Consider the following 26,715-nt stretch of genomic DNA (forward strand, 5'->3'; position numbering starts at 1 on the left):
TTTAATATTATCAGACCCTCATTTGAAATTAAAAATTTAATTGTATCAATACAAAGCAGACCTTTCTCATAATAGAAAACAATAGCAGAGTGTCTTACATATCCCAGATGCTTAAGAAATGCTTGTTCAATGAGTGATAGATGTCTACCAGTATATCAATAGGGTTGCTCATCTCATGTCTTTCACGCTTGCTCATAAATATTCTTAATAATGTCTTTCATGCCACTTTTTATATCTAACTTACTTTAATCATTTATGGATTCTCACCTGTATGGATACTCCCTCTATGGTGCAGAATGCCAATGATTAAGACCATTTCATCTAGGTGATTCCTATTCATTCCCACAAATGATACATGACACATGCCAGAGGTCTTTTGCTAAGACATTTGGCAACTATGGCAGCAAACATGTTTTTCATCTGTCATCTTTTGCTGTTATCATTAAGTGACCCACACAAAATTCATTGTTACTAATATGTTACAGATAACTTACATGCTCCGTGCATCTTCCCATTCCCTTTTAGATCAATGACAACTTATATTTTCCCAGGAGTACAGGTTTCCATGATTCACAGACATCCTCATGTAGTACCATTGAAGTGTAATATCATAATTCAGGCAAAGAATTATAAAAAAAATATTTTTTCTGATGTGTATGGCTAAGTCAATCTATTTTGAGTGATAATAGATTTCAATGAAGTATTATAGTATTCTAGAGTTCATTAGAATTAGCACAATGTTGATCTAAACCCCAAACACCTAGAGATTCTTGCCACCAATAGTCATGAATTCCTCTTCTATTTGTAAGACATCATTCAAGACACAGGAACTTTTAGTGAAATAATATATATTTAATATTATGTATTATCATCTAAAGATATATTTTGATTTCTCATCATAGAGAGAAGATGCCATTTAGGCTCTAAAGAGCTATACCAGGAGAATGTTTTGAAATCTTATCAAGAGGTAAAAATTTCAAGTATGGACTCCATAATGAACTATATTCCTGTCTTCTAAATTTTGCCCTCTTCTGGTATGGGGAGGTTCATCAAAAGAAGATTGGCCGGAAGGTGAAAAAATTAAAATTTAAAAAAAGTGTCCAAAACTTAACCATGACTTATGACTGAGGCAGAGAGAGAGATTGCAATCTGCATTAATGGAATGAGTACTCATACCAATTTAATAATGGATTCTCTAAAATGAGGCAAATAATATTCTCTGAAGACCATTTGGAGTTTTTTAATCCAATAATGGTCATGTTTTAAGGATGCTGACAAAATGAGTAAATTTAGAGCAAGATTTCTTAATCTTTATGATTTTTAAATATATCTGGATAATTTTGTTTCAATATAATCAGTTTCCTTTATAATCTTATGTATGTTATTCATTGCTCCTTTAAGATTATTCTGAGAAGGGATTCACAAGTCTCATCTTATTGTCAGTCCTATCTCCTCAGCGATATAATAATCAAAAACAATTCTAAAATAATTGTGATGGAAAATGTCCTTCAAAACCAGAGAAAGTGGAATCTGAATGCATATCAAAGCGTGCTATTTTCACTTTTTAAATTTTTTTTGATTTTTATTTCTTGTGGTTTTCACTTTTTTTGTGATTCTTCTTTCACACCATGACTAATATGGACATGTGTGTGACATGATTGTACATAAACAACTTATATCAGATTGATTGGGAAGGTGTAGCAAAGGAAGGGAAGGAGAAAAATTTGGAACTCAGTTTTGCAAAAATATATGCTGAAAATTATCTTTACATGTAATTTACATGGAAAAAATAATATATATATACATATATATACATATATACATATATATACATACACACACACACACACACACACACACACACACACACACACACACACATATATATATATATATATATATATATATATATATATATATATATATATATATATATATATTAGGTTTTTGCAAGGCAAATGGGGTTAAGTGGCTTGCCCAAGGCTACACAACTAAGTAATTATTAAGTGTCTGAGACTGGATTTGAACCCAGGTACTCCTGACTCCAAGGCCAGTGCTTTATCCACTTCGCCACCTAGCCACCCCTTTTATAACATATTTTTCAAAAAAAGAAAGAAAAAAGAGAATTGCTAGCTCTACAGCACAGGGTTCAAGGTACTGGGAAGACTAAAAAGAATATCACTGGAAGACTGGCTGAAAGAACTGCGCTAAAGCTTAGAGGGGACAAAGATTTATATATCATCATGATATATAAATATGGGGGGAATAAGATATATTAAAATATTTAAGAGAGACATTATTTTAAACATTTGATCTATTGTCATGTGGAAGAGAGTTTGCATTTTTTCCCCTCCATGTCACCTCAATTATAGAACAAGTTACAGCTAGATAGAAGTTGCCTAGATAGATTCCTGGTTGGTATGAACTAACAATTAGCACCATCCAAAAGGGGAGTAACATGTTTCCTATCCCAGTGGTGGCTGGGAAAGTGGAGACTATAGGAACACTCATTAGCAATGTTGCTCATAGGATTTATCTTTCAGATAGGGAATGGCTTAATCAGAGATCTCAAACATACAGCTCACAACACTCCTGAGTACTACCCTAACCAGATTAAAATGTAATTGGCTGATAGTTAGCAAGATAAAAAAATACAATAAACATGGATACCATTACATTTTAAACTAAATTAATATATAGCCTATAAGACTCCTTATGTATAAATTAGTGCCCCACATTTCTGTTCAAATTTGATACCACTAAGCCTAGCCCATCACTAAGCACCTTTTTGTTTTTAAGATGTCATATCCTAATTATTATTATTATTATTTCCCCCAAATATAGAAATTATTAGCACAGCAAAGAATGCAGTTGTGCCTGAGTGGTGGGAGTGAGAACACAGCAACATCACTTCCTTGTTTTGGGCATTGTGCATCAGATCTTTTATTTTCAGACTAGGCAACTAGTACATGAGAGCCAGGAGAAGTAAGACTTTCACTGATGGAGTTTAAGAGAATAGATAGCCCTTCACTGCTCATTAGGAATGTACTGTCCCACTATTACACTGTTGGTGAAGCTGTGAACTCATCCAAGCCTTCTGGAGAGCTATTTGGAACTACGCCCAAAGGGCAACAAAAATGTGCATACCCTTTGACCCAGCAATACCACTACTGGGTCTATACCCTGAAGAGATGAGGAAAAAGTGTAAAAACATTACTTGTACAAAAATATTTATAGCAGCTCTGTTTGTGGTAGCAAAGAATTGGAAATCCAGTAAATGTCCTTCAATTGGGGATGGCTTAGCAAATTGTGGTATATGTATGTCATGGAACACTATTGTTCTATTAGAAACCAGGAGGGATGGGATTTCAGGGAAACCTGGAGGGATTTGCATGAACTGATGCTGAGTGAGATGAGCAGAACCAGAAAAACACTGTATACCCTAACAGCAACATGGGAGCAAAGGAGAGTACCATCTGTATCCAGATAAGGAGCTGTGGAGTTTGAACAAAGTGCAAGTACTATTCCCTTTAATTTAGAAAAAAACCAGATAGCTTATTGTCTGATCTTGTTACCTCTTAGACTTCTCTTTAATGATATGATTTCTCTCTCATCACACCCAATTTGGATCAAGGTACAACATGGAAACAAAATAAAGACTGACAGAGTGCTTTCTGTGGGGGGGAGGGAAGCAAGATTGGGGGAAAATTGTAAAACTCAAATAATATCTTTAATAAAAATAAATTTAAAAAAAAGAAAAGACTTATTCAAGATCATAAAATGGGAAAAAAAGGAATATGCTGTCCCTTAGTGTATGTTGGGCTAGAGGCAGCCTCCCATGGGAAGATCAAGTGTTCTATTTGGTCCCAGATAGTAGAAATAGAGCCAGTAGTGAAAAGTTGCAGAGAGGAATATTTTGAACTACTGGAAAGATCAAATATAACAATTAAAAACTGTCCAAAGTACAATGGACTGTCTTTCCGGGGAAAATGAAAAATTTATCATTAGCGGTCATCATGCTCATTGAGGATGGTATAAGCAGGATTTATGATTTCATTAAAATAGGAATTAGATTAAATGACCTTTGAGTTCCCTTCTCATTTTAACAAATATATGCTAGGGAAAAATCAGTCAATATTCTTCCCTTTAAATCTGGTCTTCCACTTATATTTCTAATTTTGCCAAAATTTAGCTTATTTATTACCGAAATAACTAGGTCAAAGATACAAAAAAGATAATTTTTTTCAGCTATGCACATTAATAAAAATGAATGAATTTTCTTAATATGTTACTCATCATATTCAAGTTATTAAATTTCAAAGCTTTTCAGTGTTTTACTCTAAGCCTATTATGCAAATTCTAGTCTTTTTGTTTTCTGATTAAAAAAGGGAAAAATGGTTATCATTATCAGAACTGATATTAATTAAAGCAACAACACTGAAGGGCAATAGGATGTAAAAATCTGTTCATAGTATTTTTAGAATAATGATATAAACAAAATCACTTGCTTTATTAGACTTTTAAAACAAAGGAGAGAATGAAAAAAATTTGAATTGTACAAACATATTCCATCTGGTTTTGATCTTAATTCATCAATTCATTTAAGTTGTGGGAAATCATATTTATTTCACATGTTGGATTCAATTTAAACCATCACACACCATTTTACTTTAAGTAAAAATAGGCCTTGGTTGTTCTTCAAAAGGATTATATTTTGTTAACTTCAAGAGGACAGGACTTCTGTTTGAGTGTGCATGGATTTATTCAAATGAAAAAGATTCTTTAAGTCTGACATATGACAGTGAAATGTTTATTAAAAAACTGTTAGAATAAAAATTTTCTACATAATAAAATGCCATCATGGTCCCAAAGATTTTTCATTTTTATGACTTTTTTGTGCTTCTTTTGTTCATATTTAAACATCTAGTATTATTTTGCATTATTAATCTACCACAGATATTCCCAACATATAAATGATTTTACAATTAGAGTGACTGATGTTAATTATTTTTGAGGAGCTGGAACTTCCTGGTATTTCATAAATGAAATAGTAACTTGTCTAATTCCATTATTAATATCATTAGAAGAAAAATATAAACTACTCATTGCTGTATTTTTGAGGGACAAAATCTTATTCATTGTCCATAGTCCTCCATTCAAAATTTTTAATGAGCATTAGAAATGAGAACACAACATCTCTTCCAATGCTGGCTTAGGTAGATATATGTAAGTTTTGAAAATGGAGTGAATTTTTAAAATAAATACATTGCTCTATTTCTTCAGTGAATCCAAAGCTATGTGCGGATATAGGGTCAAAAGCAGAATTAAGAGTATAACAAAATGTAAACTTTTTTTGCTGTGAAAATGGGAGTCATTTTAATATTGTTAAAATCCTTTAAAATTAAAGGATTAAATCCTTTAAAAAGTAGAGCAAAAAATAATTTGAATTATAATGGACAATTAAATTATCATTCTTGAACAATAAAGTCATGTCACTATTTGAACTTATCTTGCTAAGATATCTTAATTAGATGTTGTATTTATTTAGTCTTGCTGATACTACTAAATTCACATTATAAGATTTAAAGTTGACCGATTTGAAATTATTCCCGAAGGTTTCCTGACAGGAAGCTACACATGTACTGGCAATACATTTTATTCTTGTTTTCTTTTCATAAAGTCAAGTTGCCTTGTAGGTAACTACAAGGGTTAATAACTCTAACTGCAAGGGTTTTATTTTCCCTTAACCTTTGTAAGGGGAAAATAAAGATAGATGGATCATATATAAGTGCAATTTTGTGTCATCAAATCTTATCTTTTTAGTATAGAAATGAATAGAACAGCTATTTCAAGAAAATGTATGAAATTTTTTTAATAGAAAATAGACTTTAGGGGCAGAGCCAAGATGGTGACAAGAAAGGATCCTATCTTAGGTGCTCTCTCATAAAACTCATAAGCTAAGGACTCTAACTAAACTTTCGAGAGACAGAACCCACAGAGGGACCCGTGAGGTAGTTCTCCTAATCAAGGTAACCTGGAAAAGAGCAGAAAGCCTCTGCTCCTTGGGGTCAGAGGGGCGGCCCTCCATAGGGGTGGCCCACCAGAGCAAAAGAACTTCAGCCTCCTGGAGGCAGCCCCAGGGCTCTGGGAACTGCAGCTCACAGAAGCGGGGGAGTCTCCTGAGCTACACCCCAGGGAGCACTGGGCTCAAAGTTGGGGAACAGCAGGGGACCTCTGCCAGAGTTAGCATGTGGAGCCCAGCCCTCAGGGCACACAGCAAGCAGCACGGTCTTTTGGCAGCCCAGATCCAGAAACAGAAGCAGGTGGAGCCTGCTAGCAAGAGCCCCCAGGGCATGAGCCCATTGAACTGAGGGAGGGGCGTGAAGAGAAATTACAGAGCTCTGTCCTCTGCCTCTGGAACAGGACACTGGGGTTCTGAACACATTCAGATCCTGATCGCAGTCTAGGCCCCCCCCCAATAGAACAGCAGGCCTCCACCACCTCAGCCCCGTGGCAGAGGGGGGGCACTTATGGCCATTCACAGAGCAGGAGGGAGGACAGAGCCTCACACACTGAGACCCTTGTGGGAGTGTCCCAAAAGCTTAGGAAGCACCCCAAAACCAGGCCCAGGATGGGAAAATGAGCAAGCAGAGAAATAAGAGGAAGGCCATTGAGAAATATTTTGCAAATGAGCCCAAGAAAGAGCAAAATACTCAGTCTGAAATGAGGAAGCACAAGCTCCTGCATCTAAAGACTCCAAGAAAAACAGAAATTGGGCTCAGGCTATGACAGAGCTCAAAAAAGACTTTGAAAATCAAATGAGGCAGTTGGAAGAAAAACCTGGGAAAAGAAAGGAGAGAGATGCAGGAAAAACATGAAAATGAAGTCAACAGCCTAGTCAAGGAAATCCAAAAAAATGCTGAAGAAAATAGCATGCTAAAAACCAGCTTAGGTCAAATGGATAAAACAGTTCAAAAAGTTATTGAGGAGAAGAATGCTTTAATAAGCAAAAAAAGCCAGATGGAAAAAAAGATAAGAAAACTCTCTGAGGAGAACAAATCCTTCAGACAAAGAACAGAATTCAGGGAGATTGATGAATTTACCAGAAATCAGGAATCAATACTTCAAAACCAAAAAAATGAAAAATTAGAAGAAAATGTTAAATATCTCATTGAAAAAACAACTGATACGGAAAACAGACTTAGGAAAGATAATTTAAAAATTATTGGAATACCTGAAAGTCATGATCAGGAAAAGAGCCTTGACATCATTTTCAAAGAATTACTACAGGAAAATTGCCCTGATATTCCAGAAGCAGAGGGCAAAATAGAAATGGAGAGAATCCACCGATCCCCCTGAGAAAGAGATCCCAAAAAAACAACCCCTAGGAATATTATAGCCAAGTTCCAGAACTCCCAAGTCAAAGAGAAAATATTATAAGCAGCCAGAAGGATACAAATATCGTGGAGCTACAGTCAGTATCACACAGGACTTAGCAGCAACTACATTGGAAGCTCATAGGGCTTGGAATATAATATACCAGAAGGCAAAAGAGCTTAGAATACAGCCAAGAATGAACTACCCAGCAAGGCTGAATGTCCTCTTCCAGGGAAAAAGATGGAATTTCAATGAACTAGGGGAATTTCAAATGTTCCTGTTGGAATGGTCAGAGCTGAACAGAAGGTTTGATCATGAGATACAGGACTCAGGTGAAGCAAAGAGAGTGGAGGGGAAGGGGAAAATAGGAGGGACTTAATGATGATGAACTGCATGTATTCCTGCATAGAAAAATGACACTGATAATACTCATATGAACCTTCTCAGTTAATAGATCAGGTAGAGGGAGCTTTTATAGTTGAAGCACAGGAGAAAGCTGAATTCGAAGATAAAATATGGTGTAAAAATGGAGTCAATAGAAAAAAAGGGAAATGTAATGGGAGAAAGAAAAAGGAGAGAGGGAATAGGCCAAGATATTTCATATAATAAGATTTTTCTTTATTACAATGAGCTACTGCAATGATATGGAAGGGGGGAGGCAAGGGGGAATGAAGGAACCTTTGTTCTCATCCGAGTTGGCTAGGAGAGGAAACAGCATATATACTCAATGGGGTATAGACATCTGGAGTAAGAAGGAGGGGGGAGCAGGGGGGAAGGGGTGGGGATGTGAATAAAGGAGGAGAGGATCGACCATGGGGGGAGAGTGGTCAGATATAACACATTTTCTTTTTTTACTTCTTGCAAGGGGCTGGGATTGGACAGCCTGTCCAGGACCATAGGGCCAGGTGGATTCTGGGCCTAAGGGATGGTATGGGGGCTCAGGGCCTCTTGGCTCCAGGACCAGGGATCTGTCTGCTGCGCCACTCAGCGACCCTACCGCAGCGTCAGAGTGAAAGGAGAGAGAAAATATAGTACATGGTAGTGGAGAAATAAGAAAGGAGGGAGTTGCGATCAGCAATGGCAACGTTGGAAAAATATGGAAGTAACTTTTGCAATGGACTTACCATAAAGAATGTGATCCACCCATTACAGTGTTGTTGGTGTTGGAACAAAGACTGAAACACAGTTTTTAATATTATTATTTTTTTGGGGGGTGCAGGGCAAATGGGGCTGGATGGCCTGCCTGGAGACACATGGCAGGGTGATCGTTGGTTGTTTGAGGCCGGATTTGGACCCGGATGCTCCTGGCTCAAGGGGGCCAATGCTCTGCCCGGCACCCAGCCACCCCTACTATTATTACTATTTCATTTTATTTTGGGTCTTTTTTTTCTTCTTTTGCTTTTTGCAGGGGAGTAAGGATCAGGTGGCTTGCATGTCACACGGCTGGGTGATTGTTGGGTCTATGGGGCTGGATGTGGGCTCAGGTGCTCATGGCTCCAGGGCTGGTGCTTCATCCACTGAGCCACCTGGCCATACCTACAATTATTACTATTATTTTTTAAATTTTTTTTTAATTTTAATTTTTTTCCTCTCTCCCCTTTACTTTATCACTCAGTCTATATTTATGGGGGGGGTATTTCATTTACTCTTAAGCAAGAATATTCTATTAATGTAAAAAAATTTGTACAAAATGAGAATAAAAAAATAAAAAAACTATAAAAAATAAAAAAAAAAGAAAATAGACTTTAAGAAGGAGCACAATGTATTAGATAAAGACTTCATCTGGTATTTAGAAAGACCTAGGTCAAAGTCTATTCTTTGAGGCATGTTTGTTGTGTGACCCTGGTCAAATCAGGTAACCTTTCAGTGCTCCATGCAAGTCTGTAAATCTTTAGGTAGGAGAGAATATATTGGGAATATATGCTGATGAAATCATATGTCCAGTTTAAAAAAATAAAAAGTTAAAAGACTTCAAACTATCATTATTCTTGGTAGAATAATTTTGAATACTAGAAATTATACACCACTTTAAAAACTATGAATTTTATAAAGTTTTCTCATAACATTACAATGAGAAAGGAGTGGTATATTGTTTACAATTCTTTAATTCAACACTTTTTAAAGCCTTTCTTGGAAAAGGCATTGTCTTAAGAGGCTATGATAAAAGCTTTTTTTAAAAAAAGAAGACACAGTCCCTCTCCCTAAAGAACTTAACTTGCATTGGAAAAGAGGCAGGGAGAGAATAAAACATGCGCTGTAAATATAATTCAAGGTAAGGAGTAATCAGAATACATGAGAATATAGATTTTAGAGTTGGAAGATTCCTTAGAGATTATTGTGTCTGGCCCCATAATTTTACAAATGAGAAGACTAAGGCTCAGGGTGGTTAATTAACTCGTCCAGGGTCATACAACCAAATAAGAGTTATCAAGAAAGTGCTCTATGAAATTTGAGAAGAGAGAAAACACTTTAACCTTAGGGTACTTGGGAAAACCCTTTGGAGAGGTTGACCCCTCTCCCCCACATTCTAAGTCTTGAAGGAAGACAAGGTAGAGATGGAGGTAATACCCCCTGCCATAGGGAATGGCCTGAATAGTTTCAATTTTGTAGATGTCATACTCAAATGAAATTTTTGAAAATTATGAATAAAAGTAATCTTTCCATATTTCTTGATCCAATAATCTCATACAAGCATGTATCTTGTGTGACCTTATACAGGTCACTGAATATCCTTGACCACTATTTACTTAACAGCAAAATGTGGAAGTTAGACCAGATGGCCTCCAAGGTCCCTTCTAGGTCAAGCTCTATGACCCTAAAAGGATTCTACAAAATTTAGATTTTGCAGTTTGATCTCAGTTTTGTGGGTGACAAGAATTAAGTACTATATTATTAATTCTATATGTGATTGACCACCATTTTTATATAGAGAAAATCAGAGTAAAAAAAAGCACTAATATCAGAACTTTTTACTCTCTTCCCAAGAAACTACTTTCAATTATTGTAATAACTATTAAACAAAAATATACATGAGATTGCACATGATTTTTATGTTTCTTATTTGAAAAACAAAACCTAAAATAAAATTGAAATCTTATGTTGGAGGCAACATATTCCTTTAGGTATGGAGATGGTGATACCCATACATGAAGTGTATTTTTGCACATTTGTGATTGTGTTGAGTTTATTGAGTACCATTCCCAATGGCTGCTTACTTTAGAAAAGAAGGGTGCAAATACTACTAAGGTCTCTTAAAATAAAGCAACAAAAAGAGGGCAAAAATGACTCATATTGACAAATATAGAGTTCTGAAATGTTATTTCATTACTATTCTAAAGGAAACAAACCTAGAAAGCACTTGAAATCCAAAACATCTTTATTTGGAAAATTTAAGAAAGCAAGCCTGGCCCAAAGGGAGAATTTATGTTATCAGGACAAAATGAGAGCATTTGACTAATGGAAAACTTTCAGTGTCACCTATTACCAGCTTTTCAAGTGAAAACACTCTTTAGGTTGTTTTATTTTGCAAGGTATTGGGGTTAAGTGACTTGCCCAAGGTCACACAGCTAGGTAATTATTAAGTATCTGAGGTTGGATTTGAACTCAGGTCCTCCTGATTCCAGGACTAGTGTTCTATTCACTGTGCCACCTAGCTACCACAAGTGAAAACACTCTTCAGGAATTATTTAGCAATTTTGATTTATATCTGAATTCCATTCCATCTTATAGAGGAAACTTTAGTTTTCTATATCTAAGTTTTTGTTTTTGTTCTCAACTAGACATATTAATTATATTACATCTTTATAATGTACATTTTGCGATTTAAAAAGGGCTTGTGCCTGAAATGGAGAAAAAAGGGAATGTACTTATAGTGAATTTAGGTAAGAGTGGAAAAATATTTTCATTGGTCACAGTGTAGGATGATATACTCTATGTTAATCCTTTCAAGCTTCCATTATAGGAAAACTGTACTGACCTTGTCCATAGATTTTTGGGGTGAAAATCATTTATGAGGTCTGAAGTCTTAAAACTACTTATTGTAATAAGAAAAATGAAATATGATTTAATGAAGAATCATGAATCTACTTACCACATGAAGAATTTTATTCTCTGTTTCATATACTGTGCAGTCCTGAGGGAAAAGAAACAAACATCAAGTTAAACAAAATTCTATATCACTTAAAAATTTTGTCATTTCTCATAATATTTTGGTTGGAGAAAATCTTTAAAAACCCAATTCAAAAAGCATGGATCAATTGTTCTCCAAAAATTAATGCCTCCAAAATTTTATCAGTGGCAAGTATATTTTGTTGTCAAATCCCATCTAAAATATTATGTGTAGTTCTGGATATTGCATTTTTGGAAGGGCATGGATAAGCTGAGGAACATTCAAAGAAAGGCAATTAGGACAGTGAAAAGCATCATAACCAAACCATAGGGATAAGACCAAAAAACTTGGGGGGAGGGAGGATATTTAATCCTGAGTAGAGAGGAATCGGGCTGGGATATGTTAGCTATCCTCAATTATTTGTGGTTTTCATGGGACCTCTATTGATCCCATGGGGGGGGGGGGTCCTAATTCAAGCAGAATTAGGAGCATGGAATGATGGGAACTGTTATCAGGTTTAATATGAGGAGAAGTTTCTTAACTATAAGAGCAGTGCCAAAATGGAGCAGGCTGCCATGAGAAGTAGGAGGTTGCTCTTGCTAGAGGTCTTCAAGCAGAGTTTACATGACCACTTGTGTGGTATATTACAGATCAGTTGGCTATTCAAGTCCATCTGAATACTGTGAATGGCCAAGTAAATAGGAACCTTTAATACACTGTCAAAGCATATACAGTGCTTAGTACGATACCTGACACATAATGGTACTGAATAAATGTTTATTGAATTGAATTGAATATACAACAATTAACACCCCTTTTCAGAGATGACTGTAAGTAACCCAAATTGAAGTATTGTAAACCTACAATTTATTGAAAAATGCTGCTGAGTTGTCTGGCACAAAGTTGACACAATAATAATTTGTAGAAGAAAAGAATGAAATATCAAAGTACTTTGGGTTCTTGGAGAGTCCTTCAAGTTTTAATTCAGAGGCTGTTTACATTGTTTTACATTAACTTTCTATTCATGTGACTTGATTTTTTTTACCCCAGAAGATTAAATACACCAACCTAGATGGTGAGAACATGTGGATATGAAGGAAGATGTATCTAAAGCTAAAAATTAATGAAAATGGTGAAATCAAAAAATTTCACAGTAAGTATTTTATGGTACAAGGGGAATTACAGAAACCTGATGATTTTAATATATGATATTGTGTTTCAATTATAAGTTTTACTTTAATTTGAGCTTAAATTGAAATACCAAATTTACAATAATTCTCAAACTTAGGGTTGATATTTTCTGGTATTTTTGAAATAGTATTCTTAATAGGGTCTGGATCTATGATTTTGGATGATAGTTTTCAGAGAAGAAAATTCTCTTTATGAATGCTGGCTACTATTTTCTCTACCAACTTTGAGTCTTATAGAATTAATTTGCCCTGAGTCATACAGCTGGCAAGGGCTAGGGATAGGATTTAAATCCAAATCTTCCTAACTTCTATCTACTATACATATTTCTTATTTATTACTTATTATCAAAAATGTTTGCAATAAATGAATTCAAGAGATTTATTGCATTCTTAAGTGTAATTTTATTATGAAAGGTCAATTTTCCACAGAACTATACTCTTAATAAGGTAAATTAACAGAAAAATTTGATTATTATAAAGAAATTTAGCTTAAAGTTTTTTTTACCTGTGTAATAATGCTATATAAAGAAAGGAACATCTTAATTACTCAGAGATGTCTTTTAACACAATTGAAACTTAGAAATTCTAGTGAATTTATAAATAGAAGAATCCTGGGATTATTCTTAAAAAAAGCATACCTTCAAAAACTCAGGGAGGCCTTTACACTCCACAGGAAAAAAAGTAATTTTATTGTACTGATATAATTTTTAGTGATGCCCTTTGAGTTAGGGAGACCCGGGATCAAGTTCTGCCTTAGGATGACACATAATGACTGTGTGACCTAAACTATAACCTCTCAGTGTCTCAGGGAACTCTCTAAGACTATGTTGCAGGAAGGTGCTAACCTCTATTAGAATTGATAGAAGTTTCCCATACAATGAAATTATGGGACCATCTTTATCTCTTCTTTGCAAAAAACTCAGTTCCTTCCCTGAAAAAGAACACAACTTTATCACAAAGAAACACAGTTAACTCCCCTCACAGAGACTTCATCTAACAATGGATACCATACTCCTTCTGCCTTAGTAGCTACCTTTGCCCCAAAGGAATACAGCATATTGCAGTTATTAAGAGTTCAGCTTCCTTTTAGTAATCTTTTCATTTACAGATACATAGGCATTTTAGACAACCTTTTCCATTTTAGGATAAAATAATTCTCCTTCAAAAATTTCAACTAGTTTCACTTTAATGCTCTGAATGTCATTCCTTGAACTATTTGTTGCAAACTTTTATTATGTACTCCTTTCTCCATGAGTTATTTTATTCTAGTAATCTCCCCCGCCCAATCCGTTCACTGCACAGTGGTCAAAACAAGGATCTTGACAATTTTCCCCTTGTCCAAACATACACAGAGACACATATATGAATGTGCATGTGCACAGACATGCATGCTTAAGTTCAATGGATTAGTATTTCTTCTAAGATTTTATACAAAATCTTCACCTTAGATTTTATGGTGCTTAATAATTTAACTCCAGCATATCTCTGAAGTGTTACCTCACATTTCTCTGTATGAAACCATCCTCCAAGCTTGTGCACCAAGTGGTTCTCCATGTCAGCACCATTTTTTTCTCTTTTATCTCATAGAACCCTAAGTTCTATGGTTCTCAAGCTACTTTTGATCACTGTATGTTATTTCTAGTCATAAGGAATCATGGCACACTATACAGTTAAATGAGCAATATGAGAGTCATGAGAGTTAGACAACTCATTTGTGCATAATTTCCCTTCAATAAAAGCAGCCAATAAAGTTGAATTCTTCATATATTCAAGCCCTGACTAGTTTTGAGGTTAATGAAGATGATTAAACAAAGTGTAATAGATATTTATTTATGTTGTCAATATTAAGTTATATATGCTCAGTAAATGAAAAGTATATTATATTATTTTTATAGATTCCTTTATCTGCATTTCCAAATTCTAAAGTACAACTAGAGAAGGTGGTAGAATAAGATTTATCTATTTCTTTTAAGGCAGAATGAGCTATTTTCTATGGAGGAAACTTTCTTATCTACACAGCTTCATAAAATTTTCTTCACATTGAATATTTTCTCACATATGTTCATGTACACAGGAACATGCTGTGAGTGTTGGTAGGTAAAGCAGAGCTGAGCCTCACCTCTGATTGTGAAGGGTTGAGTGCATACACCTGGTTCATACAATTAAATCAGAGCAGAGGCTCAGCACCTGCCTCCCCCATATGGCATGCTCCCCCATACACAGGTAAGTAGTTATGATGTGAGACCCTAAATATTGGAGAGCTTTTTCATATATTAATAAGATCACAGATGTATATGAATGTTTGCATATTGCTATGGTATGTTGTGGCCCCATCCTTTACTTAATAAAATGTAAGCTACTTGAGGGAAAGGTCAATTTCAGCAGGTCCTCAGGACCTGTTTATACTGAATAAGTATTGAATTGCTTCATTGTGTTGAATATTTCCATACAGTTTCATTATCTGTAGAAGAGTTATGTACCCATTTATTTTAGTTGAACAAAATCATAATTCTTAAAAGATCAACCTTTGCTAATAAAATAATCAGCAATAGACACTTATTTTCCATTACAGTATCCCAAAAACTGAACATCTTTCCTTGCCTACTCATTTTCTCCATCATTTCTTATGAAATTCTTTTCTAAACCATGCAGTACACTTCCAAATCACTGAATTAGTTAGAAAGCAGATTATGTATAGAAGTTTTTTTCTTTTAAAAACTTTTTCCTTTTCAGCAAAGTAAGTATGCAAAGAAACTGCCACCCACTGCCTAGCTACTCCCACACAAGATCATAATCAGTTATCCTCTCTGTGAAACAATGACATTATTACTTTCCTTTCCAGAATAGAAAAAAAATTTTCTTCCTACATGTTAACACTCTGTATTCCTCATTTTTTAATGCATAGATCTGATGTAAGTTTGGTGCACCTGAGGTATACATATATATATATATGTATATATATATATGTATATATATATGTATATGTATATATATATATAAAATGTAAGATTTCTTATGAATATTGCATATACTCATAAATTTATTAAACATGATGATAGCATAACATAAAAAGCAAGTTGTATCTTTTTATGTGAATAAAGATGTTTATCTCTAGGGTGTTAGATACTCCTGTGTATCATGTAACTATGATTCTAAATTTAACTTCAGAATAGTTATTTTTAGTTATTAATAAGAGCAGTTTTAAAATAAAATAAATAAAATAAAAATAATTTTACTGAGGATATATATAAATTTTAAAGTGATCATTGAAGAGTTTAAAAGGATTTAATTCTACAAATTTTATAGATAATTTCAAAGTTACTCTTCACAATGGTATTCATTGCTTGCTATTTATAAGCTTCCTATTGCAGTGCCTTTGTATTAAATCCCACAGTCCCAAATAAGTGGTATAGGCAAGATCAGAATTTTGAGTGCTTTGGTGTCTGACTTTATTTATTAATAAGAAAGAAGATAGAATATTCCAAAGAAGATAGAATGTCATATTTAATATTTACCTAACCATCAAATTATGTTTAGCAGAATCAAGTTTCTATTTGGCTTTGAGGGCAAAATGAGTTATTCATAAATTTACATATATGTCTCCAAAATTGCCTTTTTATTTTAGTTAATATATATATATATATGTATATATACATATATATATATAAAACAACTAAATTATATGTGAACACAGATATGCACATATCTATATGTGGGTATATATATATATATTTTTTTTTATAAATGCTATATTTCCTCCTAGAAGAGAGGGAAAAAAATTGATCCTATAATTATTCTTTATTAGTGCCATTACTTCTCATCTCTAGTTCCTACAGTCACACAACATATCCTACTGATTGGTGTCATCTGACAATAATCACTATTCCATATCATGTACTAATACAATACATACCTTAATGGTCTAGAGGAAAATGCTGCTGTCAATCTACTATGTATAAAGAAAAGGAATCATTCAACAAAATTTCCAGATGTTGCTCATTCTTAGTTTAGCAAGCAGAAGTTTCCCTATGAGTTACCAGAAAGGGTAAATTCTAGCCTATTATTATTACACCCACAGTTTCACATCAGAATGACAAACCAAACCTCCCCATATACCAATATCAAGGAAAATGGCCAAGAGAGAGGGCTCAATAGTACATTGCAAAGTTACTCAAGACAGAAACTGTTCTGGCAAGGGCTTCCAAGGCCTTGAACTAAATCTGAATACATCAGATATGGCTGACTATTTGTCCTGAAGGATATGGATGAATGATCAAAGTGAATAAACATAATACTAACTTATTAATATCACTGAGACATGACTGTTCAGTTCTTACTTCACCTTTATTCTGAAGCCCTTAGGGAACTAATCAGATACATTTTTACTTAAGGTATTCTAAATATACTTCACAGGCATCTGGTACAACTATCACTCCTTTGACAGTCTCAAGTTTTCACAAACCTGTAGGTATTCTTCCTTTTGGCATCTGTTATGACAAGAAAAGATTTTTTGTAGAAACAAAAGTATAGGCACTGAGACCATAACTAGGAAAAGGGAAAGAAAAGATCTCCATCAGGTTCAAAGAATCATAGAACTGAAAAGCATCTCTGAGGCTATATATAATCAATCAACACTCATCTTACAGATAAAGCAATTGTGTCTCAGAAAGGCAAAATAACTTGCCAAATTAGCAGATGAACTAGGACTAGGTCTATGCCTCCTCAAGGGTTTGTTCTATTAAGTTTTCCTTCCTTTTATCTCCAGTACCCCTAAATGATAATTTGTGCAGAGTAGATGTTTAATAGCCATTTGTTGACTTAAACTGAAGCTAATCTATACCTAGCTTACTATATACATCCTTGCACAATTCTAACAAAAACAAAGAAGACTATCCCCTACTTATGGGGTAGGGATTGTCACTTGTTAATCTTTGCACTCTCAGCACCAAGGAGAGTGCCATGCACTTGACTATTGAATAAACATTGATTAATTGATTATTAGTAGTACAGAACTCTGAGGTTTTAATGAAGGCATGAATTTCTTATTTAGCAGGAAACTACATCTATGTCTAGTGTATTACAGATAATCAGTGGAACCCAGGGTCAATTAGGCCAGTGGTTCTCAATTTTTTTGGTCTGAGAACCCCTTATATTCAGAAAAATTATTAAAGGCCACAATAAACTTTTGCTAATGTGATTTTATCTATCGATAATTACCACATTGGAAGTTAAAGTAATTCTGATCTCCTGGACCTCCTTAAAGGATAGTGACAATTCCCAATGGTCTCTATATTGAGAACTGCTGAATTATGTATTAGAATATTTAGAAAGCAAACACAACCTTTCTGTAATAACATTCTGTTACTTCCCTTTCTACCTCTCTTCTCCAGTATAATGGAAACCCAGTGTATTCTCTCCTATTTCTTATGGAAAACCCCTCTATTAATTATTTTGTAATGTTGTGCTACTCATTTAACTTCTTTGAACTTGTTTCTCTAAGCATGAAGAGAGAGGACACAATCACATAATGGTAATCAATTATGAATCTATCTGTAGTTATTAAGTGGCTACAATGTGCCAGGTCTTTGCTAGGAGTTAGATATAAGGAATGAAAGAATCCACATTCACAGAGTTCATGCATGGACTCTTAAACAGAAGTCCATTAACTCTCAAGCATCTCTGGATAGATTTCAGGGAGTCCATGAAATTGGATGAGAAGGGGGAAATGGAAAGGTGCATATAATAGTTCTGTTGTACCAGGTACTGTACTAAGTACTTTTTACAAATATCTCATGTGATTTTCCCATTCAACCTGCAAGGCAGGTGATATTATTATACCTATTTTACAGTTGAAGAATTTGAACTTAGTGACCTGTATGGTGTCCCACAACCAGTGTTTTGTGGCCAGATTGATTTTAGGTCTTCCTGACCCCAAGCCCAGTCTATCTTCCACACCACCAGCTGCCATGGGAAGATGTCTTTCCTTCAATATAGTTGCTTTCCAATAGAAACTTATATACATTTCGTGATAGAGTAAAGCACATAATAAATGCTTGTTGACATGACCTATTTTATTCATTTGAAAGCATTTTCCCCCCAGAGAAGTTGTCTATAGGCTTCACCTGATATAGAACTTCAAAAAGATGCCATGACCAGCAGGCAGAGCCAAGATGTCAGAGTGAAAGCAGGAAATCTAAGAAACTGTCCTTCAGATCACTCTAAATGTCTTTAAATTATTAATCTATGCAAATTCTAGAGTGGCAGAATCCAAGAAAGATGAAGTGAAATAATTTTCTAACCCAAGACAACTGGGAAGCAAAATAACTTCAGCCACCCATAAACAATCTTCAGGGTGCCTGAGATCCTAGGGGACATTTGGATCTGTGGCAGTGGGGCAGTTTCCAGAACTCTTAGCCCACAGATGGTGAAGGGATTGGGGGAGACTTCAGAGGTCTCTCCACTGTCCTGGGATAGGACTCTGTTGTTTTGTCTATACTCCAATCCAGGTTGCAATGTGGGGCCCCATCCTGCCTTAGCAGAGCAGGGATCCTCCGTACAATTCCAGGGAAAGTTGTGGTCATCCACAGGCCAGGTAAGCAGTCAGATCCTCTCATAAGACCTTGAAGGAATTGAGGTCCTTGGTGGAGTATCCCTTAAAAACAGCTTCAAAACTCTCAAAAAGTTTAGGGAAATGTGTCCTCTATCTTGGAAGCAGAACCCCACCTTAACAAAAAGTTAAAATCAAATCATAGATTGGGGGGAAATGAGAAAACAAATGGAAGGTAAAGAATCTGACCATAGACAATTACTTTGTTTCTTTGGAAGATCAAAATACACACTTAGAAGTTGACAAAGTCAAAGTTTCTCCATCCAAAGCCTCCAAGAAAAATAGGAATTAGTCTGAGGCTCTGGAGGAGCTCAAAAAAGATTTTGAAAATCAAGTAAGGAAGGGAGAGGAAAATTGGGAAGAGAAATTAGAGTGATAAAGGAAGATCATAAAAACCAAGTCAGCATCTTGGTGAAGGATATTCAAAAATACTGAAAAAAATGACATCTTAAAAACCATTTTAGGTCAAATGGAAAAAAATCCAAAAGGTCAATGTGGAGCAGAAAGCCTTAAAATGCAGAATTGGTCAGATGGAAAAGGAATTAAAAAGCTCTCTGGATAAAATAGTTCCTTCAAATGTAGAACAGAGCTAAGGGAAGCTAACTTTGTGAGAAATCAAGAAACAACTAAACAAGACCAAAAGAATGAAAAAGTAGAAGAAAATGTGAAATATCTCATTGGAAAAACAACTGACCTGGAAAACAGATCCAGAAGAGATAATTTAAATATTACTGGACTACTTGAAAGTCATGATTAGGAAAAGAGCCTAGATTTCATTTTTCAAGAAATTCTACAGGAAAATCACCCTGATATCTTAGAAGCAGAAGGTAAAATAGACATTGAGGGAATCCATTGATCACTTCTTGAAAGAGAATATTACAGCTGAATTCCAGAACTTCCAAGTTAAGCAGAAAGATTTAAAAGTAACCAGAAAGAAATAATTCATATATTGCATAGCTACATTCAGGATTACATAGGACTTAGCAGCATCCACATTGAGGCCTCTTAAGGTTAGAATAGGCTATTTAGAACACAAAAGAGCTTGAATTCGAATCAAGAATCAACTACCCAGAAAAACTGAACATACTTTTTTAGGGGAAAGGGAGAACATTCAATGAAATAGGGACTTTCAAACTTTCTTGTTGAAATGACCAGAGTTGAACAGGAAGTTTGAACTTTGAGGATAGGACTCAGGTGAAACACAGAGTGGGTGAACAGGAAGGGAAAATTATGAGGGATTTAATGATGTTGAACTGCTTGTATTCCTGCCTAGGAAGATACTGATAACTCATATGAACCTTCTCATTTATTAGGTCAGTTAGATGGAAAATAATATATAGACAAGGCACAGGAGGGAACTGAATATGAAGGCTTATAAATTACAAAGAAGGAGTTAGTGGCAAGAAAGGAATTACTGGAAGAAAGGGAAAGGTGAGGTAGAATGGGTTAAGATATTTCACATAAAAGAGGCAAAAAAAAGCTTTTGCAATGGAGCAGAAGGTGGGGAGGAGGTGAGGTGGAATGAATGAGCCTTTAGTCTCATCAAAAGTGTCTCAGAGAGGAAGTAACATACATAATAGAATATAGAAAACTCTCTTACCTTAGAGGAAAAAAGAAGAGGAAAGGTATGGGAGAAAGGAGACAGAGGGAAGGGAGGGGGTGTAGGTGATAGAAGAGAGGGAAGATTGTGGGAGAGGGTAGTCAGATATGACACACTTTTAGGGAAAGACAAGGTGAAAGGAGAGAGAGAGAATAGGATAAATAGGGGTGGGGAGGAATAGGAGGAGGGAAATTCAGCTAGCAATAGCAACTGTGGGAAAAAATATTGAATCAACTTCCCTGATAGACTCATGTTAAAGAATATGATCCATCTCAAAGAGAGAGCTGATAGAGTCTGAATACAAACTGCAGTATACTTTTTCTCTTTCATTTTAATTTTAGTTTTCTTGAGGTTTCTCTATCTTTGTAGGGGGGATTATGTTTTATTTTACAACATGACTATTTTAGTAATCTGAAAATAAATAAATTGAAAAAATAAAAAAATTAATTAGCAGATAAAAAAATATGACATGATCCCAAAAGGCTAAAAAGAGTAATTTCTAAAGGAAGGTTTTGATTTACCATAGCTATCCTAATATATCTCTGTCAACAGGATCCTCTCTAGAGGGTTATTTTTGGTGCTTGGGGAATTGGAATGATTTGCTTTTACTCAAATTGATAACTTTTTGAAGATAAAAGATGCAGAATGTTCTGGTGTAAATGACACATGCCTTTATTAAGGGCTTCATAAGCTTTTTCCATCAAAGTTCCTTTCCAGAAGCAAAACTGCAGAGTGTAAATCTTTAAAAAAAATGGAAAAATATAATCTTTATCAAATTATTAATGATACTATTTTAAATATGCTAGTTTAAGTAAATTCTAACATTGCATACTCTTCTATTTTTTCTATGAATGTTCAAGTTCAAGACTAATCTTTTATAGGAAATGAGACTGGAGTTTCATTAAGACTTTTAGTCATTAGCAATAAGTAGAAAGGAGAAAATTTATATTTCAGGGCCTTAAAGACAAGGCCCTGATGATCTCACACCCATGAAGCACTAATCAATCATGAGTTATTTAAAAGTAGTAAGATTATTAAAAGACTAGACAATGCTACCATGAAGGAGCAGAGTTAATTACCATGTGGAATATTCAATCCAAACAAAGCAAAAAATTGAGATTGATTTTTCTTTGCTACAAAGAGGACATGGAAGGCTGGTCTGGTGCCTTACTCTTTTACTGAACTGATTCACATGTTTGTTCTTGGTGAAATAAAAATAAATTAAACAATAAATTAAATAAAAATAAAAATAATAAATAACATTTATAGTATACTTTAAAATTTACAAAACTTCAAAAATAAATAATAAATACAATTTTCAAGGTCTATTATAGGCATGATTTCATTTAATATCCTATTCAAAGAAAGTTTCACAGAAAACATTAATTCTCCTATTTTACAAATAAGGATTTGAAGGTTCATTGAAATTTAGGGGCATGCCCATGACCACATAACCAATCTGGATAACAGTCAGAGTTTGAATTGATCTTATCTTGTCTTCCTTCAATACTTTTTCCACTTGCCCACAAAGAGTCTTCATTTAGGGAGAGAAGTAGATTAACAGGAGCACAAATGGTTACACAGCTGATTGATCATGTGTCATTCTTTCTTTGTACTTTCTTTTTCTGATGAGTTGGTCTAGAAACCTTGGGCTCTGATAGCTTGACAGATGAGTATCATCTCCTGTTGACTATGTAGGGTTCAAAGGTTAGTATCCAAATTGACCAACTCAGGAAGAAATGTTAAAAGAAGATAAAAATAATGGAATTTTTGCTACTCAAATCTGCTTAGCAGCCAGGTAGAACTAAATACCAATGAGTAGGCCAACACATAAAGGTTAAAGTGCCATATACCATGAACTTGTATTGCATTTATTTTCATTCATCACAGAGAAAACAAAAATTTTCTGGAGTATAATTTGTGAAATGGAAAATGCCTCATTTTGGATACTAATATTTATTTACATATTTTTAGAATTCATTTTTATTCTGAACTTCACAAATACCAAACAAAATCACCAATTGCATATACACATAATAGAACATAAAGCTAGAACACAATAAAACACAACAGAAAGATTAAACATGACTTGGTAATTCATTATTACAATCAATTTTAGTTTTTTTCTTTTAAAATATTAAGTAAATTCAGTGAATAACTTTCAAAGCTGACCTGCTTATCTGTGATTCTTTCTGGCCTTCCTTCTGTTACCTTTGGTTAATTTAAAAATTCCTTCAATAATTCTCTTTTATTTCCTTTATGGGGGGATAGATTATGTCCAGTTTCAATCCTAATTATCTCTCAATTAAAAAAAACCTTGTAAAATACATTAATATATATTCAAGGGGCAGCTAGGTAGCACAGTGGATAAAGCACTGGCCCTGGAGTCAGGAGTACCTGGGTTCAAATCCAGTCTCAGACACTTAATAACCTAGCTGTGTGGCCTTGGGCAAGCCACTTAACTCCAATTGCCTTGCAAAAACCGAAAAAAATATGTGTGTGTGTATATATATATATATATATATATATATATATATATATATATATATATGTATATACATATATATTCAAGAAAGACAAATTCCTGAACTGGACATTTTATCTCCTCTCTGCTAGGAAGTGGGTAGTATGCTTCGCCATCAGTCCTTTAGAACCATAGCTGATCATTGCACTGATCACAATTCCTAAATCTTTCAATGTAGTTTCTTTTTAAAAAAATGTATATAAATTAATCCTTCCCCCTACCCTTGCTGGTTATATGCAAAAACAAGTTTCAATACTCACTTCCAAAACCTTGAGTTCCAAATTCTCTCCCTTCCTCCCACCCCACTTCCCCTCTTTGAGAAAGCAAGTTGCTTGGTATGGGTTAAAAATGTGTATTCATGAAAAATATTACTACAAGAGTCATGTTATAAAAGTAAACAAAACTACCCCCCCCCCAAGAGAAACTTCAAGGAAAAATAAAGTGGAAAAAAAGCATGATTCAATCTGTATTTAGACACCATCAGCTCTGTCTTCAGGATGGATAGGATTCTTTAGCTTAAATCCCTCAGAGTTCTCTTGGGTCACAGTATTGTTGAGAAAAGGTCAGTATTTCACAGATGATCATCCTGCAATATTGCTTTTACTTTGTATAATGTATATTTTTCATTGTATCTGTTCATATAAATTTTTTTAACCCGAGAGCATCCTGTTCATTTCCCATAACAGAACAGCATTTCATTTCAATCACCCACCATAATTTGTTCAGTCATCCCTCAACCAATTTCTGACTCCCCACAACAGAAAAGAGTTGCTATAAATTCCTATTGATATAGGTTCTCAAAGTAGTTTCTCTTTACAATGTTGTTACTGAATATAATGTTCTTCAGCTTCTGCTCACTTCAACTCTGCATCAGTTCATACAAGTATTCTCAGTTTCTCTGATATGCTCCCTTTTGCCATTTCTTTTGTTACAATAATATTCCATTACATCGATATAACATAATTTGTTCAATCATTTCCAACTGATGGTTATCCCTTAGTTTTGATGGTCAATCTTTCTTCCTTCAGGTGAAGTTTATTGTCACTTCTGTGAGATGAATTTTTGTCTAGACTTGGTATTAGGAAGATCTGTATTCAAATTCCCTATCAGATCCTTACTAACTGTGTGACCCTGGACAAGTCACTTAATCTCTCAGTTTCCTCATCTATAAAATGGTGATAACAACAGTGTCTACTGCATAAGGTTGTTATGAGGATTAATTATAAGTTATTATATTATATTATGTTATAAATAAAAGTCTAAAAGGGCTATTTGCATATGACCTATTATCATTTGGTTTGTATTAAACAGAAATGAAATTGTTGTTTCTCGATCTCTTTACTGTATTTCAGCAAAGTTTCTTCTCCCCCTTTTCTAAGTCATCTGTCACTAGCACTTGCAAGTATGAATCTTTTTTCCTCTTTGATCACTTTAGGGTACAGACCCTTAAGTGTTGTTCTTGGGTTAAAAGTTATGCACAATTTGTGACTTTTTGGATAGTGTTTCAAATTGCTTTCTAGAATAACTGGAGCAACCATAGCTCCATAAATAGTGCATTAATGTGACTTTTTCTTAAGAACTTTTAACAGTTGTTATTTCCATTTTTGATCATATTTGCTGAACTTTTAGGGTTAATGTAGAATCTCTGCTTAGTGATTTGGAGCATTTTTGTCATACACTTATTAAATTGGATTCCTTCCTTTTTTTTTAGTTTTTTTTTGCAAGGCAAATGGGGTTAAGTGGCTTGCCCAAGGCCACACAGCTAGGTAATTATTAAGTGTCTGAGACCAGATTTGAACTTAGGTACTCCTGACTCCAAGGCTGGTGCTTTATCTACTACGCCACCTAGCCACCCCTGATTCCTTCCTTTTAAAGCTGTTCATTCGAATCCTTTGATTCTCCATCCATTGAAAAAAAATTCTATTCTTGTAAATTGGATCTGTTGATTATAAATCATAGACATGAAACTTTTATCTCAGAAACTTGGCAAAACTTTTTTTCTCAGTAAATGGCTTCCTTTCTAATTTTAACTTCATTGGTTTCAGTTTGTACAAATCTCTCAAATTTTACATAATCATCTTTATCTTCAGTGATCTTTTCATAATATTCTGAGCTCTTTGAAATATATGTTTTTTAAAAATAACCCTTATGTTCTTAGCCTAGACATTTGGAAATAAGAACTTACTCATTGCTCTACAATCTAAAATGCTCCCCTTTGGCCAAAATTATAACTTAATTTAAGTTGCATAGCCTCAAATTATAACAACAATTGGTAATTCAGAAGAAAATATGGACTTCATTAATACAAATAATTCTTAGAATTTCAGCTGCATAGCCAAGATTCCTAGATTTACAAGGTAAGAGATTTCTACTCTAAAGATTTCTAATAAATCTACCTGGACAGGATAATAAGATCATAGATTCAGAACTGGAAGAGACCTTTGACCTCCCTAAGGTCAAATAAGCAATGAGAGGCAGAGCCAGAATTGAATGCATATTCTCTCAGACAACAAAGAGTCATTGCTCTCTATACTGTGGAAATCCTAAAATCTATGAAAGGAAAAGGAAAAGGAAACTGTACCTCAACTATATAGTTAACATAGAATTTATTTATTTTTATGGCAAGTTAACCATAAATAAAACAGAAGAAAACAAAAAAGGAATTTTAAGCTCATGATTGATCTCATGCCTGGCAAAAAGTCACATAGTAGGACAAATGTGGAATAAATTTCTAGGTTAACCAGAAAATTCTTTGGCCTATGTTTTTTGGATATTTTGTTTAATTATAATGAGGTATCTTGGTCAAGAGGATTGAACTCATTTTTGTAGCTATGCATCTGATTTGGTCATTTAATGAGATAGTGGTTAATAACTTACCTTCCAATAAATTCAAAAATTGGTCAGGAAATTATGTTACTTTAAGCCTAGATCAGCACCCAAAAAAGAATCAAAAGCCTAGAAATAGGCTTGTGGGTCATTTACTTTGACCTGCTGCCTTCAGATAGTGGTAAATCTAAATCACCTATTAGTTCATACTTTCAAAAACATACAGCATAGGAGTCAATCAGCAATTGTAATTGTTGTTTTTCATCTGCTACTTAAAAAAAAACTTTCTTCCTGCAGTTGAAGTTTATTATCATTTCTGTGAGTTGAATTTTGTCTAGACTTGGCATTAGAAAGATCTGGATTCAAATTCCCTATCAGATCCTTACTAACTGTGTGACCCTGGACAAGTCATTTAATCTCTCAGTTTCCTCATCTATAAAATGGTGATAACAACAGGGTCTATTTTATAAGGTTGTTCTGAGG

General features: G+C 34.4%; 1 protein-coding gene across 6 annotated transcripts in view; it reads right to left on the bottom strand.

Moving 5' to 3' along the window:
* CNKSR2 (connector enhancer of kinase suppressor of Ras 2) overlaps positions 1 to 26,715 on the bottom strand; it is a 338,317-nt gene that overhangs the window by 197,779 nt on the left and 113,823 nt on the right. For all 6 annotated transcript variants that reach the window (XM_074214261.1, XM_074214260.1, XM_074214259.1 and 3 more), the window contains exon 5: positions 11,468 to 11,509. In XM_074214261.1, coding sequence (XP_074070362.1) covers positions 11,468 to 11,509 — 42 coding nt within the window. The remainder of the gene's footprint in view (positions 1 to 11,467; positions 11,510 to 26,715) is intronic.

The sequence above is a fragment of the Macrotis lagotis genome, chromosome 1, assembly GCF_037893015.1.
Source record: "Macrotis lagotis isolate mMagLag1 chromosome 1, bilby.v1.9.chrom.fasta, whole genome shotgun sequence".
In the NCBI taxonomy this organism is placed as follows: Eukaryota; Metazoa; Chordata; class Mammalia; order Peramelemorphia; family Peramelidae; genus Macrotis; species Macrotis lagotis.